The sequence below is a fragment of the Parasteatoda tepidariorum genome, chromosome 8, assembly GCF_982258835.1.
Source record: "Parasteatoda tepidariorum strain Cologne lab strain chromosome 8, Ptep-v5.0, whole genome shotgun sequence".
Taxonomy (NCBI): domain Eukaryota; kingdom Metazoa; phylum Arthropoda; class Arachnida; order Araneae; family Theridiidae; genus Parasteatoda; species Parasteatoda tepidariorum.
In genome coordinates this window covers 11,578,710-11,605,795 of record NC_141762.1, presented here as the reverse complement: position 1 = coordinate 11,605,795, position 27,086 = coordinate 11,578,710, and the positions used below count along the sequence as shown (strand labels likewise).

At 31.2% G+C, this 27,086-nt stretch overlaps 1 protein-coding gene across 1 annotated transcript in view; it reads left to right on the top strand.

Annotated features, from left to right (window-relative positions):
• The window catches only part of LOC107436885 (uncharacterized), a 76,049-nt gene that overhangs the window by 21,024 nt on the left and 27,939 nt on the right, over positions 1–27,086 (top strand). Inside the window, exons 9-25 of the mRNA XM_087149835.1 lie at positions 806–924; positions 2,963–3,104; positions 3,989–4,050; positions 6,062–6,174; positions 7,338–7,438; positions 8,186–8,224; positions 9,568–9,695; positions 11,539–11,609; positions 13,736–13,800; positions 15,135–15,282; positions 15,874–15,991; positions 17,000–17,100; positions 19,815–19,886; positions 20,422–20,528; positions 21,533–21,605; positions 22,317–22,421; positions 23,792–23,950. Coding sequence (XP_087005961.1) covers positions 806–924; positions 2,963–3,104; positions 3,989–4,050; positions 6,062–6,174; positions 7,338–7,438; positions 8,186–8,224; positions 9,568–9,695; positions 11,539–11,609; positions 13,736–13,800; positions 15,135–15,282; positions 15,874–15,991; positions 17,000–17,100; positions 19,815–19,886; positions 20,422–20,528; positions 21,533–21,605; positions 22,317–22,421; positions 23,792–23,950 — 1,723 coding nt within the window. The remainder of the gene's footprint in view (positions 1–805; positions 925–2,962; positions 3,105–3,988; positions 4,051–6,061; positions 6,175–7,337; positions 7,439–8,185; positions 8,225–9,567; positions 9,696–11,538; positions 11,610–13,735; positions 13,801–15,134; positions 15,283–15,873; positions 15,992–16,999; positions 17,101–19,814; positions 19,887–20,421; positions 20,529–21,532; positions 21,606–22,316; positions 22,422–23,791; positions 23,951–27,086) is intronic.

Here is a 27,086-nt window from a genome sequence, read left to right as displayed (position 1 = left end):
CTACTTTTTCAGTTTTAAATATTGCTGTATCATAATATCAGGTTAAAATTTACACATTTATAGTATTATTAAAATGATAACATACTGTTCATTTTCTTTATAGATAAACTACAAATATGTAATAATTTAATTATCCGTCTTTATCTCTTCTTAGGAGAAATAAAATGGAAATTTATAATAAAATAGAAATCTTATTAGGAGAAATAAAATGGAAACCTTGAATCTCAGCGTGTCAAAAAAAATGTCTGACGACATTTGGGCACTACCATTGTTGCCATCGCCAGTAGAAACCAACAAAAATGGCAACATAATCTTTCTCAAGATTATTGAAAAATATTTAAATTTAACTACCACTCAAAAATTAAGAAAAAAGAATTTATGAATTTACTTAATATTTTCGTAATCATATCTAGGGTAAAAAAATAATAAGTATTGATTCTCAATCAAGGTAAATCTTGCACCCGATAGCGAATAAGTATTTTCGAGTGGTTGTTCTTTACTGTGTGATTCTTGGTTTAATAAATTCAATTTATCAAGGTTTTTATTTAAATTATTCACCTCTTATCATGATGTGGAGTGACTCCGAACACGCCATCAGCCTAAGTCTTCTAAAACTGTTAAACTTGTTAAACTTTCTAAAAAGCAAGCAAAATTATCTAAATATCAGTAATTTTTAGTTTGTATTTACTTACCGTTTCTTTAAAATTTTTTTGGCGTATCCGGAGCAGTTGGCATCTCTGCATACATATAAATTGCATTTATCTCAAGAGAATTATTTACTTTAATTTGCTTCATTCTTTCTTAGTATGTCTGCGGGATTCCTCATTGATCCTCTCGGAGATATTAGCGTAATCAAAGAAATTGATGTAAAGACATCCAGTCAAGTAACGCCATTGCAACCTATAGAAGCGAGATTTTCAACAGGTTAGTTATCTAAAAAAAAAAAAAAACGTTGAATTTACAGTATGCAAATTCCTATTAAATTAAATAGATGACTTACAAACCATGTCTTTTTGTGATGGTAAAATATACTCCCTTTCTGCCAAATCAGTTGCTCCATTTTAATACTTTTTTACCGATTATTGATATTGATGATTTCATGACCTTGTTTCAGTATTTTTCAGTGATTTCTGTGTGCTATGAACAACATTTAATAAACAAGCATTCCTCCTTAAATCGATAAACATTTAATTTTAAAAATCCATGATTCGCAAGCCTTAAAGCCATGCCCCATTTTGTAGGGAATCTCCCCTGTAAGGAATCACTCCTTGGAATCTCTACACAATTGCAGAAAGCTGTCTTCTAAATACAAAATCGTGAATTTATGAGTACGAGTAATATAATTTCATTTGCGTCGATCTACTAAACTGCATCGGAGGTTATTTATGACTCCATCTTCTTTAAATGCAGCAACTAATTTAGGATAAAATTTTCGACCTACATGGTCATATTCTGTTTAAAAAACTTTGATGAGGGATAAAGAAATCAAAAGGAACTATTTAAGTGTTTGTTTACTTAAGAAAACTGAAGTAAAAAGCGTTCTTTTGAATATTACTATAATTTTAGAAAAAAAAATCATACATAAATATCGTAATTCTAGAGAATTTAGCATTCACTTCAACATTACAGAAACATTTCTAATATGTTTTAGAAAAATGCGTTTACTTTTTCTTATATCCGTCAATGAACAGCTGACCCAGCTTTGTTGTTGTTGTTGCAGTTCATTTACGTCGCACTAGAGCTGCACAATGGGCTATTAGCGTCGGTCTTGGAGACATCCCTGAGGATGATTCAAAGACATGCCATCAAAATTTTGATCCTCTGCAGAGGGATGGCTCCCCTGCTTTGGTAGCCCGACGCCCTAGTCGAGCACTTTACGGTAGAACAGTTTAACGAGGACGTATTCCACACACCCTCGGTCCCTACGCAGACTGATCCAAGTAGTCACCCACCCGCACACTGACCGCAGCTAGTGATGCTTGACTTCGGTGATCTGGTGGAAACCGTGTCTTTGCGATCAGTCCACTGCAGAACCAATATTTGGGTTTATGACTACTAATGTTCTACTCCGTAGGCTTGTAATTTTGAACCAACACGGAAGACAAGGAAACTCCTGTATCAGTACCCCCAGAGGTATTGATTTGTTATGGGAACATGGAGGACTTTGCGACTCGACAGATTTAACTTGCATCAGTCACCGTTTACTAGGCGGGTCTACGGCGTTTCATGGCCACTGCGTAAAGCCATATCCCCTGCACATCCGGAGGTCCGAAGGACCCTGGCTCCCCGAACACGGAAACACACAGCCGTCACCCAGATTCTTAGCAGGCACTCAGATGAAGCGTGTGTGATCCCGCGCATCTAGTGCATAATCCTACAACCCTACAGACTCACTCAAGCTCGTCTGTCTGAGCTTTCTGAAAGGAAAAAGTTAGTGCATAGAAAAATAATAGTTACATCGACAAGAAGTTACAACAGTTGCCCTACTTATGGCGAAAATAAAATATTAATCACTCCATAGCGTCCTCTGTAGTCCACTCATAGCGTCTTCCAACATCTTCCAAGGTTGCAAACTCATTGTCATCACGTTTGTAAGTAAGTGGTCGCTATTTCTCTGTTTGAAATCAATAAAGTTCAGAGGAATTCAGAAACTTTCCAGTCGGAGGATGCCTTGATGGGGTGGGGGTTGCCTCTCCCGCTGTCGGGCCTTGACTTTAATTTCCTGCAGTGGGTTTGGCTCCACCGCCCTGTGGCTTTGAATTCGGAACCAGCTCCGCCTCATCTACCTGATGACGAGATTTAGTGTTGCCATTTGACGTGCGTGACTCGGGGACATACACATATGTGACAATGCGGCTTTGGGTTCACCGTATTGATCCGAGGTAGTCCATTAAGGCTGACTATTTGTATGTAGAGAAATTTGAAACGAAAGAATAGTGAATAGCATTATTTTATATTGTAGGGGCGCCTTATAAATTAGATGGAAGTATGTCTGATGTACCTATAGTATTATATAGTGGTCAGAGGCAAAGCATATTTATAAAACTTTTTTTCATCAAATTCTCATTTCAAAATAGTACTGGCTATGGTTTATTTTTATCAGGGTAAGCAAAATTTTTTAGTTATCTCTTTCACTTCTTTGTAAATTCTTTGTAATTATATTTCTTGTGAAATTGCATCAGCTTCTAACAAGTATAAGAAATAAACATGCTTATACGTAATGATGTAAGAATCTGTTTCCGTTTAGAATTCTTGGCAGATAGCGTTGAGAAATTCTACACTTTAAGGCAATTCTTTGAGCACGTCAGATTATTCTATTGAACAATTCTTTAAGCAATACTCATTATTCTATAGCGCAATTCATTATATAAAAAGTGCTTGTGACCTTTTTTTCAAAATTTTTAAATTTAGAGTAATACATAATGAAACTTTAGCTTGCATTTTCTAAAATAAAGGAAACAGTTCGAGGCTTTTGGTTAGTCTAAATGTTAAGAATAGATTGTGAAACATACGTTATTTCGGCGATTACTGATTCGCGTTGATTTATAAAAAATGTATTAAATTAGCTGTGTATACAAAATCAAGTTTTCTTAGAAAAATGGTTAAATCTAGCAAAAGAAGTATTCTGAATGTTTTTGATAGACAAATAGTGTATAGGGGAGAAATATTCTACCAGTTTTGCCTTTTCGCTAAACGGCCAGTAGGATAAAAATAATGAAATGCATGTATTTCTATGATTAGTCATACTCAGCAAAATACGTTAAATTTAAATTCGAAAAAACACGAGAATATTTATAAAAAGGAAATACACCATTGATTTTCTTTTCTGTTGTGTAACGGTTGGATATGTTTCCTTTAAATAATTTCTGTATTTGTCTTGGTTTGTTGAATATGTTTCTTTTAAATAATTTCTACACTTGTATTGAATTGTTGAATATGCTTCTTTTAAATAATTTCTAAATTTGTCTCGATTTCTTTGCAAAAATAGTGAAGTGTCTAATGAGATAACAAAAGCCAAGATCCCCATGCTTCACGCATTGTGTCCTAAAGGTAAGTTTTCGCAATAGAATTACTAAGATTATATATTTGGAACATTTATTAGGAGTTTTTTAAATCATTTTTTAGTGGTACTTTACGTTAGTGTTAGCTGAAATGTGAAATTAAACTTCCGATCCAAAACGTTTAAAATCATACATGCACGCTTAACTGTCAGCTGTCTAATTTAGGGCAGAGGAGTGCGCTTTTTTTTCTGTGGGGTCATCTATGGCCAAAAATACGACTTTGCCACGTACAATCATAGTTTGTTAGTAACGAAATAAGTCACAATTCATTTTGTAGACGATACTCATTTACACATCTTGCATCTATCCACTGATAGACATTTTGACCTCAGAGATTGATTTTTCACCGGTCTATTAATAAGTCACTTAACTCCGATTCAGTACCACCAGAGGTGTTTTTATAACCAACGTTGAACTACCGACCCAATTTTTAGGGTTTACAACTACTAATGTTCAACTCCGTTGCCTTGTAATTTTGAAACCAATCCAGAAGACAAGAGAACTCCTGCATCTAGTATTGGGAGAATTTTGCCTTCGTGAAGGAATTTTTGATGGAACTCACCAGGGAATGGAGAAACTCCCATGGTTAACCCGATGGCAAGGAGACTCTAACCCATGATCCGTATACCATTGAGGATGTTTTACGTCAGCACTATGATCGGTACAAGCTGGACGCGGAATTCGTATCGACCAGCTATTGCTGAGATTCGAAACCTGTTCACCTCATTGAAAGGCGAATGTTTTATCCACTGATCTATCATGGTTCCACCAGTGGTACTGAATTGTTAGGGAACTTGGAGTAATTTGTGACTCGACAGATTTAGCATGAACCATTCACTATCTTAAATAAGGAAAGTCTTCGGCCAGCGGGGGATTCAAACACACGACCTCTCGGAAATGGGCCCAATGCAGGGCTGGCAAATTTCTATCATTTTGTAAATTTTTTAAAAATTTATTTAAACTTATTTTCCACACCTCTGCACGTAAAAGATTTTAAAGATCATACGCAACGCCACTTTGTCCTATTTTTTCCGCGGAGAGAATTTTAACATCTTGACAAATTAATCAAAATTTCTGAAAGCTTTGGCTTTATTCGAAGCTCTTATAAATAGTGTCCTTTTTACAAAAGGACATCTTTTTGCAAGGGAAATATTTGCACCAACCAAAGTTCATATTCGAAGCTCTTAGAAATGGAGTACTTTTTACAAAGGAAGTATTTGCATCAACTAAAATGTGCGTAGCAATTTAAGAGCAGATTTCCCTTTTTAATACCATTAAAATTATATATATATATATATATATATATATATATATATATATATATATATATATATATATATATATATATATATATATATATATATATAATATATATATATATATATATATATATATATATATATATATATATATATATATATATATATATATAATATATATATATATATATATATATATATATATATATATATATATATATATATATATATATATATATATATATATATATATATATATATATATATATACTGCTGCTTTTCAGATGATATTAGTGTCTCCCTGGCCAAGCGTTGTCACCCGCCAAACGCTGTGCAAAGCGTGGAGGTTGTGAGCTTGAATCCCACTGTAATCCTGTATGTTTCTTGGTGCTATCCTTCTTTTTGACAAAGGTTTATAAGCCTAAATTGAGCTTTCAAGCCTGCAAATGTTTGTAATTCTTATAAACCAAGCCAATACACAATGAGATTAAAATTGCTAGCAATAAATGTCAACGCTCATTTCGGTCGATCTGACATCAAAAATGACATCATTTCTCAAAGTCTAGAAACATGACCTTTCAAGTTGTGTCAATATTTCACGCACCAATATTTACCTTCTAAAACATTCGTTTGCTAAAAAAAAATTAGTTGCATGGAGTTAATATAGAAGTATTTTTATTATTTTGCTCAACCCCTTTATTTTCAATATTAAGTGATAATTTCTTTTGATTTTAAATTTAGAGGTTCCTCTAGTTGTCAAGTTTACAGATGAAATAGCTCAGTTTGGTGATATTTCTGGCGGAAAGGGATCTTCTTTGGGAAAGCTCACAAAATTGAGCCGAAAAGATAAATCGGTAACTATGAGAAGAAAAGAAAAGAAATATTTTTCATTAACCTTAAAAATAAATATTATTTCAGAAAAAAAAAATGAAAAAATTGGCAACCGAATAAAAAACCTAATCTGATTTCATAAAAAAAAGTTACTCGTAATTTCGTTAAAGAAAGGTAGGAAATATTTAGCAAAAAATTTCACTTATTTTCAGAAAAAAAATAAATAGTTTTGTGCTAGTAACATAATTGGATACTTGCACTTCAAGAAGAAGAAGACCACTCATACACCCACATGTGATCCATGACATCAAGCCAGCTAATCTTTATCAGCAGAATGTCTTATTAAAGTTAAGCTAAGTTACTCTACATAAGTTATAATTAATGATAATTTAATGAAATACAGAGCCGTATCGGACATCGATTTAGTTGAAATATAATTCTTTCGCATTTACTTCTTTTACTTAATTTATTATTTGCTTAAGTATTTTCTTGTAACCGTGATATGTGTTTGTTTTATGAACCTGACAACTGCGATGCATAATTAGATTGCTTATGTTTCACGTGCCTGTTCTTCTGATAAGTCTCTGTGTAAATATAGTGAATATATTGAAGGAATTGAAATCTTTGCGAAAGAAGAACTTAAAATATGTCAACTTCAGAGAATTGATACTTGACGGGTTGTCTTATTCGAAATAGAATGTAAAGAACAGTTGCTGACGCAAACAAATGCCACGCTTCAACAACCAATCAGAATCGAGATACCCACGCTACGTCACTATCCCATTATTCTTTATTTCAGAAGAATTGAAATGAGTTTTATTCGCAGTTATAGCTACTCTTAATTTCAAACCAAGCTGAACTGTTTTTCATTTGGGTTGAAAACTATGCCTAATTTAATTAAAAAGTTAAAATATTTCTTTCGCATTAAAAGCTTCATTTGGATTTTTAAAAAAAAGAAGTTTAAATATTTTTCCTTCTCGTAAAAACTACACTTATCATTTTATTTATTTGCAAATATAACTGTTAGACATAAAATGTTCGTGAAGCCCACAGAAAAATATTTTTAAGTAATTTTTAAAATAACGTGAATGTTTTGCAATGCTATTTTCAAAAGCTTGTGATTGTTTTTTTGTCTGATAATGAAACGAAAATAATACAAAACTGATATTTTTATTATATTTTGCAGTTCATTGTGCCTAAAGGGATTATTGTTACAACATCAGCATATGAAGAGTTTTTGACCCCTGATATACTGAATGGAGTGAAAAAATTGGAAAATGTTGCTTAGTGAGTGAAATAAAAGGTTTTTGAATAAATTCAAGCTGTTAGGATTTAAGTTTTATACTTACTTAACTCCACGAAAATATTTCTATTGTATTTAAATGTAATACATTGAATAATTATAACGATTTCCTAAAAATATCTATTGTACTAAAATATTTCCAGTGTAAAAATATTTACTGATTGGTCGAAACTGATTCACTAGCTCTTTATAAGGCCGTGGTAGGTATACTTACCTTCATTTTATTAAATTTTAAAGGTCGATGAGAAACTATTTACCCACCTATGATTTATACTGTCATATGATAAAATTAAAACCCCCAAAAAATATCAATGAAGAGTACACAATTTGGAATTTAAATAAATGTAAGTAACAGTAAAGATTTGAGTGAGATCAAGAAATATGGCCAACACTGGTGAGCAATTTTCTCTTATACGTTATGCATTCGTTCTTTTGATTTTTTCTCATCGAAACTATTTGTAGTAATAAATACGAATTTATAAGTTCCATTATTTGTAAGTCTATGGCCATATAAAAAAAAGGGTCTTAAAAATAGACCTAATTTCAGATTGAATTTCTTTTTATTAATTAATCTCAATATCAAACATATTTTTACATAGCATTAGTATAAAAAGCAGGCATATAAAGGGTTAAATCACAGTGCCTATGAATCTCTGAAAATACTTTAATATGTTTTTAATATTTTGAATATTATGTGATACATGTAAAAAACCTTTTTCATTATATTTCAGTGGTAAGATTGAGGGAGATATAAAACAAGAATGTGAAGTGTAAGTAAATAAATAATTTTACTGTTTGAAAACATCCTCTTTTAATTAAAAAAAAAGAATATTTTGCTACCCGTTATTTTGAAGTTGACTTTAGCAAATAAGCATAGTTAAGCTTAATACGAACTTACCTTTGGAGGCCCATTCACATACCGATAAAAACTCACCGCAGCGAAAACAACACAGAAGAGCTCAGCAATTCGTAAACTCGTCGGCACAAGACCTTGAGCCAGGCATGATTTTGAGAGCATCAGTCAAGTGGATGAGCAAAAGAGACATGCACCGAATCCAATTACATATGCAAGCAGCCCTCTCCGATTGCCAAGTTCCTGTCAGAAAAACAAGTCGACATCAGCGGGACAACAACCATTTCGTGATCTACGAGAACGGCCCCCCTGCTAAAAAGTCTTACGAAGCATTAAACTATTTATTAAAAATGTATAAAGTTTTCAAAAATATAAAACAATAATTAAAAGGATAGCTGATAGTAGAATTGCAAAATTGAGTAACAAAAGATGAAGGTAGGGGGGCCTCAGAAAAGTCTCGTGTTGCTTTGGCGTTTAATGTCTAGCTAATTTTCCCAGTTCAAACTCCAAGACGCACTACTGAAGTTTAGAAAACATGTAGGATGTTTCAAAATTCATCAGACAAATCAAGAAGCAATAAAAGGCTCTTTAAGGATAGAACCTTGCCATAGGAAAGGGGAGTTTCCAAACGCATTAAATGCGTGTAGAGCCATTAAGATTAAAATGTCGGAAAGCAACTACAAATGATACTAAAAAATTTTTTATCATAAAAAGAGTGCAAATAATTATTACAAGAGGCTTTTCCGAAGCTACAACCACTGTCCTCATGGGTGTACAATAATGTAAAATCTATTCCCAGATGAGTTCATGGATGACTATTGTATTTATAAATCTGCTGAAGCGACGAAAATTCGATGCTATGGTCTTCGAGCTACTCCATGTTCTATATTTTAATTTTTTATGCCTTTTTTTAATCTCTTTGATTTTCCAGACGAATTTCAGTTCACCTAAGTTACAAAATTGCTTACTTTACTTTTGTATAATTCGTTTTGTCTAATAAGTTTTATGTGCATGCTGGTTAAATATTTAAAGAATGGATTGTTTTCAATGCCCTGGAATGTAATGTCCTGAAAGAATTTTCTTAACCTTTTTTGAAATGACAAAAATGATAATGAATCGAAAAGCATGATTGCTAGAATCGTGAATCAACATAAAAATCCCGACTTTAGTTATGTGTTTAAAAAATTCTGATTTTAGTTAACTGTATAATTAAATATGTCTTTAAAAGCATGAGTTCAATCACAGTTTATATTGTTTCAGAGTTTCCAAATGTATTTTAAGTACAGAATTGGAAAGTAAAATATGTCTCAGAATAGCGGACAACTTGAAAAGGGTTTTTGGAGATGAATTTAAGAGCTACAAGTATGCAGTGAGATCTTCTGCAACAGGTATTTATTTTTAAATTAAATATTAAGAAAACATGGAAAATACTAAAGATTAATTAAAAGAAAAAAACAAAAATTATAATTTTTTTTAAAAAAAAACCACTTAAAACTTTTTTAGGCACCTTAAAATAAAAGAAAAAAACTTAAATACGTTAAATTAGAGTAACAAGCAAAGAGTACAAGTAAAAATATGAGTACAAAACAAAAACGTTGCGATTTTAAAGTACATTTTGAGGAAATCGAAAATCCAAAGTAATCGTAAAATTTTGACCACGAGCAGATATACGAAAATTGATAATACACATATTGATTATATACATACAACATGCAACTAATACATACAACATACAACTGTGACATATTGATATTGATACACATATTGATAATGATTGATAATACACATATTGATAATACACAAATTGATAATACAGAATTGATATAACACAAAAATGTAAGAAAATTGATTTAAAAATAATTAAATTTTAATGAAAGGTATAAAACTTAAAAATGAAGGGAAATATTATAACATTCTATAGAAATAGAGAGTGTTGAAAAGAACCAAACGGGAAATCAAATTTCAAATGTTTGCACAAAAAATGAATTTCAAATTATACTCATCTTAAAACTATTAAATCTTCAGAAAGTTTGTTTTTACTTTCAGAACTTTTAGTAATAAATTAATTTGTTGAACAAATTCGATAATATTATAATTTTTTTTAAAGAAATAAGTAAAAATTTATTCATATACAGGTAAAATCCATTAAATCCATTATTGTGTCACGTTCCCTCCCACCAGCCGCTGTCTCTTCTTTTCGGGACATTGCAATCCCTAAAGATGTCTGGAAAAAGAAGTTAGCTATTAAATAATATATAATACATTAAATTTATGAACTAATAATAAATATATTTTAAAACTTTCGAAAAAAAACTATTTTGAGATGGAAAATTCTTAAAAAAATTTCAGAACAAAGTAACAGAAAAGATAAAAAAAAAAAGATAAAAGAAAAGAAAGATTAACCCTTTGGCTACTAACTGGACTCATTAGTCCCAACAAATATTTAAAAATTACTAATAGGGTGAAAATCACTTAGAAACTCATTGTAATATGTCCCAGTCGTAGAGTCGAACCAAGTATGCGTGTTTCATGAGTCAAATATCCCCTAGATAGCGCTAAAGAGTTTCTTGCATGAAATAGCATAGTGATTTTGAGCTTGGACAGATATATCCCTACTAGTATTCTTCATTGGGACAGATATATCCCACTCGTATTCTTCATTGCGATTGTTATGTCCATTAATATTTTATTCATATTTTCTCAAATGAACATAGAAAAAAGAACAAATATGAATTGTCCAATGCGTAATGTCGGGTTATGCAAAGATTGCTTCACCTTGTATCATACCATGTAAAAAAAAGTTCATATAATAAATTTTTCCGGAATGATAGATGTGCTTGCAGTAAGTCGATCACTACAGGTGGGACATATGTATCCCACCATTAAGTACGGGCGGGATATATATGTCCCAGCCTCTAAATTGATACTAAATGTGCCTTATTCGTGACCTATTTTGAAATTTTGAATAACAAACGGGGCAAAAAAAATCATTTTTTAAAATTCGTTGTCAAAGGCTTAACGAAGAAAAAATAATAAGTTAAATGTACTGCACATAAGCTGCAAATTCATAGAAATCAATCTTTTTTTCAAATATTTTTTTCTTTAAAATTTCTTTATTCTTTTTTCTCTATATTTTCTCTACATTTTTTAGTTTATAAATTTCATTAATTTATGTTTGATTTACCTGAAACAGAACTACATATTTTTTTCTCTTAAATGCTATTTCTTTAGGCGAGGATACCGATGTAATGTCTGCAGCCGGTCAAATGGATACTTATTTGGGAGTTCAAGGACTAAAAGAAGTAATTTTTAGTTGACCACCAAACCTCTCCAATTCGGTGTAATTTTTCAAAATTTTAAAATCTAATAACAAAAGTGTTTCATTTTTTATAAAAAACAATTTCAGTGGAGCAAAAACATTTGCTTTTAACAAAAAAATATTATGAATATATTATATTTTGATTTTAAATTATGCATTTGCATTATTTTTCTATCTAAATTAGTTGACACATTAGAAATTATCAACTTTGATAATTAGATAGACATATACTTACTTATAGACATATACTTTAATGACATATACTTACCATTTTCCAAATGGTATTTTCTAATCATACGTAAGTGTACAGCAAACACAATTTCAGGAAAGATTAGGTTTAGAGTAAAACGCTGCTTTTTAAAATGCTTTTATTGTTACTCCTTATTTCACTAGAAAAAAAGCATCAAGTGTGTTAACAAAATAATTTTATCAATTTTCTTTTTTAATAGACTTTTATTGCATATTATTAAACCCAATTATCATAATACGTAAATTAAATATAAATTTTTGGGAAATCGGTTAAGTCAGTACGATTTATACGTAAAGGAATTATATTATAATTTGAATTGAAGGAATGATATTATAATTTAGATATTTGGTAAAAAACGTTTTGGTATATTTTACGTAATATTAACGAAATGGATTTTGCCAACTGCCCTTTAGTAAGATTGCTTTCGCATATTTTACCAAAGATAGACGAAATAATATTTGTTATTTAGATTTAGTAAAAATGATTTCGTGTATTTTGCGAATTATTGACAAATCAAATTTACCATTTAAAATTTGCTTTCGAATTTATTTGAGAAAATCTTCTGTTTTTTGGATAACCATTTTTTTTAAATAACTCAATGTTTCAACTTAAGTAAATTTTAATGCATTGTTGACATAAATATTATATAAAAATTACGTAGTCATTCTTATCTAGTAAAAAGTGGTTGGTATTATATTCTTACAAGAAACGGATTTGTTTACGTAAAATTTTACTTTTTTTGGATAACCATTTTTTGCTATAATTCGACGGCTTAACAGGTCTTTGAATCTTACCTAAGACAAAATTTTCCGATGATTTTTCTATGATGGATCAACGCAAACAAGTTCGTCACAGTCACAAGCATCCATCAAAAACCATATTACTTTTTGATGGTATCTTTAAGACTCAGCCTAACTCCACATTATGAATTGGAACAGCATTATATTGGACCAATATGAGCAAAACCAGCATGGTTTGATGGTTTTGTTTAATGGCCCAACAAAAGTAATCTATTATGAATCATCATATGTCACTGGTTTGTAACTTAATATTATCAAAAATTAACTTATTCTTTGATGGTATTATAAAGACTGAGTATCACCCCATGTTAAGCTAAGTTATCCCATGTAAATAATAAAGATAATAGCATGATGGATGAACCCTCACAATACTAAAATAAGATTTTCCATCTTGTTTCGATGGTTGCTGGTTGTCCAACAATAATAAACATAACATGATGGTAGAACCATCATCATAGTAAAACATATTTTATCATATTTCAATGGCTGTTGTTGGTCCAATATTAATAAATACAACTTGATGGTAGAAATGTCCATACATCTTCCATTACATTTTGATGGTTGATGTTGGTCCGACGAATATAAACATTACTTGATGCTTAACTATCATTATGGTAGACAGCATCTGCTACCTAAATTTGATGGTTGAAGTTGGTCAATTAAAAATCAAGCATCATAGTTTTTACCGTAGGTTTACCATCATAGCACTAAAACAATATTTTAAAATTTGTAATGATGGGAGTTTGTTGAGCCATAAAAAACATTTAAACTTCATATAAATTGGAATATGATGGTGGTCATCAACATACCCTGGATCAGGAAGAATCGTATTGAAACCAACATAAACCATCAAATTCTTTTGAAGGTACTATCTAGAAATTTGTCTTGAGCAGCTACCCTATATTACCCCTCCTTCCCCCAATGTTACATTTCAATTTTTTTTCTCTATATTTGAATTGCTAAGTGGTATATTATTCTGTTTTATAAATCGCTCATAAGGCCAATTTAACTCATTATTTCGTAAATTTTAACGTTTTAATCATAATTATTTTTATGCAGATATTCTACGCAGTCAAAAAATGTTGGGCTTCTCAATTTGGACATATAGCTGTTGAGTACAAAAGGTTCGTATTTTATTATCCCATATAATTGTTGATGAGATATACTTAATTTTTATTTACACACACACACACACACACACGCGCACGCGCACATTTACTTTTAATAGGCAGTTACATTGAAAATATAGATATGCAAATAGTATACTGCAAACACAAAAAAAAAATATATATATATTGCGGCAAGCTGCAAATAATTAATTAAAAAATGTTAGGTAGTTTTCTAGTTTTAGCAATCACTTCGAATTCAAGTTAAAATGTTAGAAAAATTCAATTATAAAAGTTTTAAAATGTGGCTTATTTTACATATGTAATATACTCTCTTATTACATATGTTGCTGGCAGTCAAAAGGGAGAAATCTGAAATTCTCCAATGGCTCATTGTTGTCTTTCAGCCATTTTCTAGTTTTAGCTATCACTTAAAGTTGTAAAAATGTTAAAAAAATTCAAATAATAACGTTTTTTTTAAATTTATGATTTGAAAATTTTAAAAATATAGATATGCAAATATTATACTGCAAACACAAAAAAATATATATATTGCGGCAAGCTGCAAATAATTAATTAAAAAATGTTAGGTAGTTTTCTAGTTTTAGCAATCACTTCGAATTCAAGTTAAAATGTTAGAAAAATTCAATTATAAAAGTTTTAAAATGTGGCTTATTTTACATATGTAATATACTCTCTTATTACATATGTTGCTGGCAGTCAAAAGGGAGAAATCTGAAATTCTCCAATGGCTCATTGTTGTCTTTCAGCCATTTTCTAGTTTTAGCTATCACTTAAAGTTGTAAAAATGTTAAAAAAATTCAAATAATAACGTTTTTTTTAAATTTATGATTTGAAAATTTTAAAAATATAGATATGCAAATATTATACTGCAAACACAAAAAAATATATATATTGCGGCAAGCTGAAAATAATTAATTAAAAAATGTTAGGTAGTTTTCTAGTTTTAGCAATCACTTCGAATTCAAGTTAAAATGTTAGAAAAATTCAACTATAAAAGTTTTAAAATGTGGCTTATTTTACATATGTAATATACTCTCTTATTACATATGTTGCTGGCAGTCAAAAGGGAGAAATCTGAAATTCTCCAATGGCTCATTGTTGTCTTTCAGCCATTTTCTAGTTTTAGCTATCACTTAAAGTTGTAAAAATGTTAAAAAAATTCAAATAATAACGTTTTTTTTAAATTTATGATTTGAAAATTTTAAAGTAAAGTAAGTATAAATAGGAACGTTTCAGGGAAAAATATTATTTTTTTATGAAACATTGTTATGCGTAAAAAATGTGGCTTATCTCACAACTAACTCTATAATTACCTATGTTGTTTGCAGACAAAATGGACAGATTTTAAATTCTCCAATGGCTGTTGTCATTCAAGAAATGGTGGCTTGTGAAGTTGCTGGCGTTATCTTTACATGTGACCCTGTTAATAATAATCCGGATATTATCACAATAACGGCTAATTATGGATTAGGAGAGGTAACTACATCACTTGCATGTTCACTATTTTTCTAAGAGTTTAGTTAGATTTAATATATATATATATATATATATTATAGATATATATATATATATTAGTTATATATTAGTTATATATATATATATATATATATATATATATATATATATATATATATATATATATATATATATATATATATATATATATATATATATATATATATATATATATATATATATATATATATATATATATATATATATATATATATATATATATATTTGGATCCCGTATGAAACGTAACCTTATTACAGTTGTCTCGTGGTAACTCTAAAAAATAAGTAATGTAATTATTTCTGTTCTACAACTTTTACTATTTCATTTGCTACCGGTTTTTTAAAACTTTCGGAGATAAATCCTTAATCATTTCAGAACTATGAATCGTAAAATTGGTACCATAAAACTACAATAGGATGCAAATTTGACGAACGAAACCTTATTAATGTAGTAGATAAGTAATTTCTAGCAATGTTATTTACTGTTGTAATTTCATCATAAAACTTTCTGAATTTCGCAATGACAATTTTAAACATGGATTTCTTTTTTAGACTGTTGTATCTGGATCTGTTGAACCGGACACAATTATGCTTGAAAGATTTGATAATAATGAACTGAAAATCAAATCTGTAAATGTTGGATCCAAACACCAAAAAATTGTTTTAAAAGGTAAAATTCTTGAATAAAAAAACAAATTCCAATACTTATCTATGATACATTATTTAATTTTTGCGTTAACAGATTTAAAACAAATTTCTTTATGTTCAATTTATTCTCTGCCTGCCGTGGGAACATGGTTATTCTATATCTAGCATAGTGTTAATTTATAAGGATACAATCAAAGTTGTTTTCTTATTTTAGCTGTCATTTTTGTTTTTTTAAATTCATGATGAGTTTATTTTAACCCATTGTAGACCGGGGCTTTATACTAAGAAGCAACGTGTGTGGCCGGATATTTTTTTCAAAAAGAGAAAAAAAACTCCTCACTAAACAAATTTGGTAGGAATAATTCAGACCCTATTTGCATTTATAAGCAAACATGTTACTTTTTTTAAGGTTTTGTTTAAATAGTAGATCACAATTTCATCATTGTAAGTAACTGAGACAGAAGTCTTCTAAGTGAATTGTTTCTTCGCTTTTGTGTAATTCGTGTTTCGACTGTTAGCAGCAGAAATAAGCTAGAGATGCAAAAGTTTTCACTCGTTATGCACCGATAAGACTTTTAACTCCCAATAATATTTCTCTATCAGCAGACCGGACTGTGTAGGGGTCGGGGAACTGGCCTTACATCAGAGCAGCATCGGCTCAGGGAACAGAGGGTTCACTTCTCAATGAGGTGATCCAGGTTAGAATCTCAACGGTAGCTGCTTGATACAAATTCTACTCCTGGTTCGCCGAGTTAGAATCTCCTCGGCTAACCGTGAGATTCTTTTGTGGTTTTACTCTCTGTGTAACACAAATTCGGTTTAGTTTCATCATGAAGAACTCCGCTGCAGGCTAGCTTGTCCCAACGCTTTATTCAGGAGTCACCTTGTCTTCTGAGCTGTGTTCAATATTACTAGGCTACGGAGTTGAACATTGGTAGTCGTAAACTGAGGATTATGCCGGCTGTTCAGCACCGGTTATAAAATTTAAAAGAAAATATCGAACGTTTAAAACTATTTTTATAATTTTCAGAGTCTGGAGGAACAGAGGTTGAAGATTTACTGGATGACTCTAAATCGGTTGCTTGTATAAACGAAGAAAAAGCAATATATATTGGAAAATTAGCTATCAGAGTAAGTTACACAAATATGCCATGTGAATGTTTTATCATTTTACATTTTATTTAAATAGTGCTGTTTTCTGAAGCTCTGTCGCCAAGAAAAAAAACATAGTTTAAGTGCCTTACACTTGAAGCTATGCTATGTCGCTCACCTCCGACTCACAATTAAAAAGGAATCCAAAAAATACTGCTCTCAACTTTGTTACTCCTTAGGCTCTTCCCCAAACATCTTTAGGTTACTTAAAAATCGTCAACGCACACAATCTCATGTGTCTGACTCCCATCTTTTCCTGTTGCGGGGAAATCAGCACATCTTTGACGTAAATCAACAGGTCAAAATATTTGGTCAGTTTTACGCCAGAGAACCAATCGTTATGTACATACCGTACGACTCCAGCGAATCAGACCTCTATCAGAGCCTTTTCAACTCGTGGAACTCCAAACAGTCATATCCTTTGCCAAATCAACTACACCAGGTCCGGACAGAATCTCAACCTGTATGTTAAAGAAGCTCGATGACGAATCCCTCAACACTCTGCTGTCCTTATTTAACAAATCTTGGTCCTTGGAGCAATAGATTTCTCCTATAAAGCCATCGAATCCCGTCCCACCCAGCACTTCCAGGGAGAAACCATCATATGGACGCCACATATCCGCATTCTACGGGTTTACTTTTCATCTAACCTCAGCTACCGCCATCATTTTCAGGAGAAAAGAATTTCCACACTAAAAAAGCTTAACATTCTAAAATGTATATCAAGAAACTCCTGGGGAGCACGCTCCTTCCACTTACTCCGAATTGTCTAGTCATACATTACGCCTACGCTTGATTTCGGCTGTCATCTGCACTCCCTCGCCAGCAAAAGTGAACGCAAGATACTCAACACGGCGTGCCGTGCTGCCTTGCGGACAGCTACGGGCCTCCCGAAGTAGACTCCACTACAGCTACTTTACCGGGAGGCAGGCTGTCCGAATCTCCAAGAAAGCCATAACATGATCTCCATGCTGTTTTATGTCAGACAAATCCATTATCAGTCACTGAGGGCAATAACATACCAGAATCTGCTTATTCCGAATACCCACAAGAGATCAGCGCTCCCCATACAAGCAAGAAACTGCCTAAACGATCACGGCATAACCATTAATCATATGATTAAAATGCACCATCGAACTCCGAAAAATCAAATCTAGACTCCCCTATCAAAACAAGAATCTACCACCGAACTTAATACCCACCATATTCTGAGACTTTGTCCGCAATAATTGGCCACATCACACTCTGATCTATACAGATGCCTCCCGAACATCAGACAAGGCAGGAGAGGCAATATACAACTCCCGCTCCGGGTCAGCCATTTCTGGATCCGATCCATCCATTTGCTCGGTCTTCACAGCTGATGGAATAGCTATATTATTAGCACTTCAAAAATGCCCTACAAGTTCGCGAATTATAATTTTTATAGACTCACTCTCCGTTTTGACTGCTCTAAATTCTGTTACAGACTCTTCACAAGGAATCATACACCAAACCATAGTCTCGATGGAAGCGCTTCCATCCGCATGCCAATCTGTGGATATAGCATGGGTCCCTGGCCACTCCGGGATTCTCGGCAGTGAAATCGCTGACGAGCTGGCAAAAGCAGCGCTCTCCAGACCGAGAATTTATGATAGATTTACCATAGAAGATACTTATCAATCAATTAAGCGAATCCACCAGCTATCCAGGCAATCAATCTTCAAGAATAGCAAATACTTCATTGATTTTCTTCATCTCAGCCAAAATAAAAACGAACTTCTATCCCTCTTCAGCAGGCACCAAGACGTTACGTTCTCTTCCCCGCACTAGATCCTATTCAACTAAAGCAAAGTTATTCCGTTTTGGACTCGCTCCAGACAATAAATGCAACTGCGGTTCCATCTCCGATATTGATCACACTATTCTAGAATGCCCTCTCTTTGATCAACAGCGCACCACTCTAAAAATACAGATTGAACCTGGGGCATTGTCGTTTTCATACCTTATGGACACAACGGATAAACGCAAACTGCAATTTCTTATGCATTACCTAAAATCTATCCGCATACTATAATCATCCCCTTATCTCTGCTACCTTGGACATAAGCGAGCTATAAGCTGCAAATTGCGAAAAGCTCTCAAACAGATCGTCGATAATCATTATCATCATCATGCTGTGATATTTAAACTACCTATATAATCCTGCCGTGAAGAATTATCTGGGCTTTAGAATAGACAACTTAAATATTTTAAAAGTTATTATACTTTTTAAAAACCGTCAATTTGGTGATATTTTTCCACCTAGTCAAAAATTATCAAAACCACTACCGTATTTTCAGTTTTGCAAATTTTTATGAGCCCTGGTAGGGTAGCATTAGAGTAAGTACATAACATAAACAATAAAAATTTAGTCCACAAAAGCTCTTCATTTTCATAAAACCTTGGCTTTTCTCCGTACTGACGCTGTGCACCATTTTCAAAATAAGCGTAGACACCGCTGGTTTTAGAAAGGATGAAATTGACCTAACCGTCATGAGTAACTGTTGCGAACTCACAGCACCATCATGCTGTAAAACTAGCATATTTTTCGCAGAAAAACATCGTTTCATATTATGACAGAGCCTTCGAAAAACAGCTTTATGTAATTTTAAACTGTATATATGTAATTTTAAACTGTTTTTTTTTTTTTAAATTTTTTATTCTTGATTCAGGTGGAGCAATTTTACCACTCATCCAGAGACATTGAATGGGGTTTATTAAACAATAAAATATATCTTCTCCAGGTGAGTTATTCATTCATAGTAGCCAAAATCTGTACTTTGAGTAAAGAAATTTTTTGAAATTTTACTTTATGAAATATTTATTAAGTTTTCAGCATATATGTTTTTTTTTTGTTAGTTGTGTTCAAAATTCTTTTTAATTCAAATTTTTAAAATTAAAAATGTTACCACAATGAATTTAATTTTGATATCATTTCATACGCCAAAAATGTAACTCTTCTAAAATGCGGGAGACGTAACATACTTTTGAACAACCCGGTCATAAGAGCTGTAATCTATGAATACATTAATAATAGTTTGGAGCTGCCACCTGGTGTATAAATTAAGAGATAAACAAGATTCTGGAAACAAGAGATAAATAGTTTAAATTTCTTGATGCATTACTTTTGAATACTCCAGGCAGGAAAAATCACGGGCACGATAAATCTGAGGGCGAAACGTCACCCCCTCATTTTGATGGGAGCTAGATAGTGAAACTGCACACCCGATTGAAAATATAAAAAAATAATAAGTTCGAATTTCGTTTATTTATTTTTAGAGTCGACCAGTCACAAGTGGAGGATCGCTTACTGAATTTGAGTTAAAGCATGAATTTGATTGTATTCTGAGAAGTGAAAGAGATTACTTCACTGTAGCAAATGTGGGGTAAGCATTTTGTTAAATTGTAAGACTTTAAATATTCAAAACAGACAAATTTTATTTTTAACTTATAGAGAAGGTATACTTTTGAATTTTTAAGTAATTCAGAAGATTTTAAGGACCATTGATTTTGAAATAAAAACTCATGTCCGAATATATTTCATTCTAATTTTTAACTGATTCGAAGGACTTTATGACAATTATGGACGATTTATTTTAAATTAAAGCTTTATATGTCGGGGTACCATTGGTTTTAATTTTTATGGGTCTCGAAAGATTTTGGGAACTTTTTTAAACTACAACTTTTTATGTCACGTAATCACTCATTGTAATTTTTAAGTGATTCGAAAGGTTTTAGAGATTTTAAAACAAAACTTTTTATATTGAGATATCGCTCGTTTTATGTTTTTAATGATTTGATAGATTTAGGATTGAAATGATTTGATAGATTTAGGATTGAAATGATTTGAAAGGATTAAGGACCAAGTTATTTTTGAATGAAATTATCTATTTCAGGATATTATTCATTGTAATGAATTAATTTGGAATATTTCAGGGACGAGTGATTTATAAAATAATTTTTTTTTTTTACTGGGGTAAATTTAGCGCAGCAAATCAATTGCTGGATTATTCATGAATTGTCTAGTAATCATCTTCGTGTCCGTGTCTGTAGAAAAACAAAATGTAATTCGTAAAAATGCTCCTACTATCATCAATTAAAGTAATGACCATTAAATAATTGGCATTAAAATGTAAAGAAAAAGGAATTTTCCTTAAAAAATTGCTAATTATTAATAATAAAGAATATAAACTAATTTGGAAGTTCTTTAACGATTCTTTTAATAGTTTTTTTTCTTTATATAAAAACTAATGAAAATGTTTCCAAATTTTAGTCTCAATGAATATATATATATATATATATATATATATATATATACTTATTTTTTTATAATAGCTAACACAAATATCGTCACATTTCCAAAATGGATGAATATTTAATTTATTTCCAGAGAAGTTATGCCAGGTGCAACATCACCCTTAGGGGTAGAATTATTATGCAAATATTACATGGTTGCTTATATCGTAAGTAAAATGTATCACTTTTATGTAAAAAAAATGTTAGATTAATTGTACATCATATATTCTCTAATTAATAAATTTAATTTCATGTTCAATGGTTATATGTCTTTTTGTGAAACAAGGGAAATTCATGGTAACATAAGTGAAGACAGAGATTCCATACTGAAAATTCTTATTCTCTATATTATTATAATGCTTATGAAAAAGAAATAAGTTAATAAATGTGTTTTTTAAAGCCTTTTTCTATCTGAGTAGTTTAATATACTGTTTGAACTAGTAACGCAAACACTAATTCATTTAAATTACAGATTTATTTTATATAATTTCTGAATTTCCTTAGTGGTTACTTATTATTAATTATCTATGTATAAAAATTTCAATTAAAACTATTAAAATATAATTGTTAATTATTAAAATTAATTATTAAAATATAAAATTATATTAAATTAGTAATATAAATATTAGTAATTATTAAAATATAAAAATTTCAAGTTTTAGAGGTGACATCGGTTTTAGAGGTGATATTGGAGTGCAAAGGAAAATCCAAAGTTTGGACCTCTTAATGTTAATTTTACATTTTGCGTAATATTATTTCTCGAGCATTATTTAAGTAAATACTTTATATTCTGTTAATAACACCCAAATTATCTAAACATTAAAACTAATTCGGTTGTCAAAGAGTTTTTTATCGACATTGCTTTTATTTTATTTTAGAAACAAGGATTAATAGATGAACAAGCGGCAGCCTGGGCTAAAAGTTTTTATTATCCGATAATTTTACAGCAATTTTACAACCAAATTGTTATGCCTGTTCCTGAGGTAATTTCTTATTGATATTTTTGTTTTTATTCAATTAAACACAGCCTAAATGAGAATAATTAAACTATGACTTAATATTCACCGAGTTAAACAAAATACTTATCAAAATAATATTTTTTTTCAATTAATCAGTCTATTTTCATGATAATTTTTATGATACCTGCTTTTATGATGTGGGTATGATAGAGAAATATTGTATACTATTATTAGACTTGTTCGAAAATTTCAAATTTCAAGGTATTTTCTAAAGTAAATTAGTTTAAAAAATTCATTTTCTTTTTGTATTCTATTATTTTTAAATTAATGAATTTCCTAAGATATTGGAATTTTAAGATTAGAATTTTGCTTAATTGATCTATATAAAAAAATAAACAAAGAAGCAAGAGTGCTAACAATTGAAACAATAATAATAACTGTACCGAGATATTCCTACTATTATTATTGTAATATAATTGTTGCAAGAAACACAAATGGTGTCTTTTCTATTCTATTTTGAGGAAGACAAGCCCGTCATGTATCTGTTATCTTAAGTGATACATTCTATTTATAAGATTTCAATTATTTTACTACTTCTCACTTAACATAAAGACTTGAATGAAACCATGTAGATTATATATAAACTAATTATGCTTAGAAGTTACTTGGCACGCAAAGCAAAATTCTATCACGACAAAACAATAAAATGCATTGAAAAAACAATACATTAAAATAAAATAAAATTAAAATTATATTAAATACATTAAAACAAAATTAAATTAAATACATTAAAATTAAATTAAATTAAATACATTAAAAAAAAATAAAATTAAATACATTAAAATAAAATTAAATTAAATACATTAAACTAAAATAATACATTAAAAAATAATAAAAAAACCAAAAAAATTTCAATAAAATTTAAGTAATAGACGTAAAGGAAAAAGGATTACATTTCAATAAATCCCATGTGCGATGAAGTGCTGTATTTAATTAACTTCACGTTATATACATTCTAACTTATGTGGAGAAACTTTGTTTAACTTTAACATGCCAGTTTGCTTATAAACGATCACTTTTCGCTGACGTCATAGATCACGTGTGGGTATCCGTGATCTTCTACTTTTTGAACTGAAAGTACCCAATCACAAATAGGAGTCCCCACTGCTTGTTGCAAGAAAGATCAATGTCAATGTTAGGCAGCACGTTACTTCATTAAAAATATTTTTAAAAAATAGACTCACCAGGTACAGAAGCGGGTGTCTACTCTTCAGATAAAACCAAATAATTTGAGATTTTAACATTCAATTGTTGCAGGATGCTGTTAATTAACTAATAAGTTCTTGCAGAATTTATATGAAACAACTTATTGCAGATGTTTTACTTAATTCCAGCTAATTGCTAGGTATGGACACGATACATTATTTTCTAAAGGATTCAGTATCAGCATGTTTGGAAGAATTTTGGATGATCCAGACTTAATAGAAGTCACAAAATTGAAAGTACCTGATGCTCCAAAGACTACAATACGAAGTACCTTAAAATTTGTAAAGGTAGTGACCAAATATGTTATTATTATACATTAATATATAAATTCATTGACATATAAATCTGTAACGTATATTAATGTGTTTATGAGGAATGTCTTTATGCATTAATGCATAACTACATTAATACATTTCATAATATCATTATTACTTTGTAATGATGCATATACCGGGGTTTTATTTTATTTTATAACCGTCGTTGAACAGCTGGACCAATATTTGAGTTACTGTAATTTTGTAATTTTGAACCCAATCCAGAAGACAAGGGAACTCTTAAATCAAGCACTGGAAGAAATTTACCTTAATGAAAGACTTTTGGAATGAACTAACCCAGATTTGTGTTTCATGTTCAGGAAAACCACGAAAACCACCCACGGTCAGCTGATGGGAAAGCGGAGTCCAGTTCATGATTCAACTGCCACTGAGGATATTTTACGTCAGCACTATGTTCGGTGCAAGGTGGAAACGGAATTCGTACTGATCAGCTATCGCTGGGGATCCTGGGTCACTTAATAAGGAAGAGAGTGCTCTATTCACAGAGCCACCACTGTTTCATATATGTACATGGATTGATCAAAATAATAGAAACACTTCTTTACTAACACAATGTAAAGATTTTTTTTTTTTGCAACAAATGTTTTGGGAGATTTTTCTTCGCGAAACTGTTGGCCCAATTTGAAAGATGTGCTTGACAGTTTGAAAAAGAATGTCTTTCAACCCATGCAAAATTCGGACCATTAATAAATAAGCGTAGCAAGTTTGTAAGATATCTTTGATTTAATACTTGAAGTTTTGATAATCATTCTATGAGATAACGATATCTATTTAAAATAAAGGTAACGATATTTTATAATAGCGATATTTATTAAAAATTAATTTATTTATTTGAGACAATATAATGATAACCATTATATTGACTCATTGATGGTACTGCACCTAAAAAGTCTTTTATCATTGCTTTTAAAGTTATGGTGGTATTAAAAATAACGATATTAATTTCCTAAAAAAAAGGAAGATTCGATGCCAAAAGAAATATTATTTACAGAAAGTTTCCATATTTTTATACAACACTTGTATTTCATAACAGTGAAAAACTATGTTACTCATAGTATTGAATTATTGATTATGTTAGTCATAAAGTAGATAACATATATAACGTAAACTGAAAATATGTGTAATGTTTGAGGCAGTATCATGACAACTCACGTTTTGAAAAACGTTCAGGAAACTCTGTTTCCCAATTAGGGAAAAAAGATGTTTCTGGGAATGGAGCTGTTGACTAACAGAAATTTAAAACAAAAAGGCTTATATGGAAATGTGATTGTGTAATTTATGTATTCATTGTGTAGAATTGTTCATTATGTTATTCATTATGTTAGTCACAAACTAGATAAAATATATAACATAGGAGGAAAATCTGTGTATTGTTTGAAGCAATATAATGACAGCCCACCTTTTAACGCATTGACGTTTCTGCACGTCTTTTTTTTTTTTTAACCTGCAGTCTTTTCCACACAGCGAAACCCTTTTTTTTCTCCATATTATTACATAGCTAAATACGAGGGTTGCTATTTATATTTCTGGCCTTGGCAACAGTAAGTGTTGCTAGGCGACCGCAGACGATTTTAATCGAAAGTTTGATATTTTTAAACATAAATTCAGCAGAAAATTTACCATTATAGCTTCATTTGTGTTTTTGACAGTAAATTGAAAAGTTCTTCTCTTTCAAAAAAATGGAATTGAATCGTGAACATTTTCGTGCCATTATTTTTCATAACTTTCGACGTGGATTGTCAAGACAAGAGTGCTTCGATGAACCTAATTCTTTATTCAGCGATAAAGCGCCATCCTACAGCACTGTAAAAAATTGGTATAACGAATTTAATCGTGGTCGATGTTCGATCCAGGACGAATCCCGTGCAGGTAGTCCAAAATCCGTTGTTGTGCCAGAAAAGATCGATACTGTGCGTGAACTGATTAAGCAAGATCGTCATGCGACATACCGTGAGATAGAGGCGTCTCTGGACATTAGTATGACTAGCATCAATAAAATATTGCATGAACACTTGAGCGTAAAAAAAATTTGTTCACGTTGGATCCCGCATAATCTGACAAACGCTCAAAACAAGGCTCGTGTCGATTGGTGCAAGGAAATGTTGGAAAAATACGTTCAAGTTACATCAAAGGCTGTGTATAACATCTACACTGGTGACGAATCATGTATCCATGCATATGAGCCGGAAACAAAACAGCAATCAACTGTATGGGTCTTCCAAGACGAGGCAAAACCAACAAAAGTTGTTCGAGGAAGAAGCACATCGAAACAAATGATTGCCTGTTTCTTCGGCATTAACGGTCATGTGGCAACAGTGGCGTTAGAGCAACGCAGGACGGTCAATTCTGAATGGTACACGACCATTTGTTTGCCAGAAGTCATCGGAGAAATTCGAAGAAAGCAGAAGAACAGGCGAATCATTCTTCATCATGACAATGCGAGCTCTCACATATCGACTCAAACAAAGGCATTTCTGACGGAGCGAAAGATCGAACTGATGGGTCATCCGCCGTACAGCCCTGATTTGGCACCCAATGACTTCTTCTTATTCCCACACATCAAAAATAAATTACGTGGACAACGATTTTCGACCCCTGAAGAAGCGGTTGATGCATTCAAAACGCATGTTTTGGAGTTACCTCAATCGGACTGGAAAAAGTGCTTTGAAAATTGGTTCAAACGCATGCAAAAGTGTATTGATCATCATGGAGAATATTTTGAAAAACAATAAAATCAATTTCAATCCTACATATTTGATTGTCTCATTATTAGGCCAGAAATATAAATAGCAACCCTCGTAGTATATTGATGATAAATATTCTCCCAGATTTGCCCATTTTTCTAAACTGTAGGTGGGTTAAAAAGTTTCCAAGTAGGGAAAAAAGACGTTTCTGGGATTGCTGGAAGTAGAATTATTCATTATGTTATGTTATGTTATGCATTATGTTAGTCACAAACTAGATAAAATAAATATATTGATGAAAAACATTCTTCCTGTTCTGCCGATTTGCTAAACAATAGGTGGGTTATAAAATGTTCAGGAAAGCCTTTTTCTCATTCAAGGAAAAAGACGTTTCTGGGAATAGA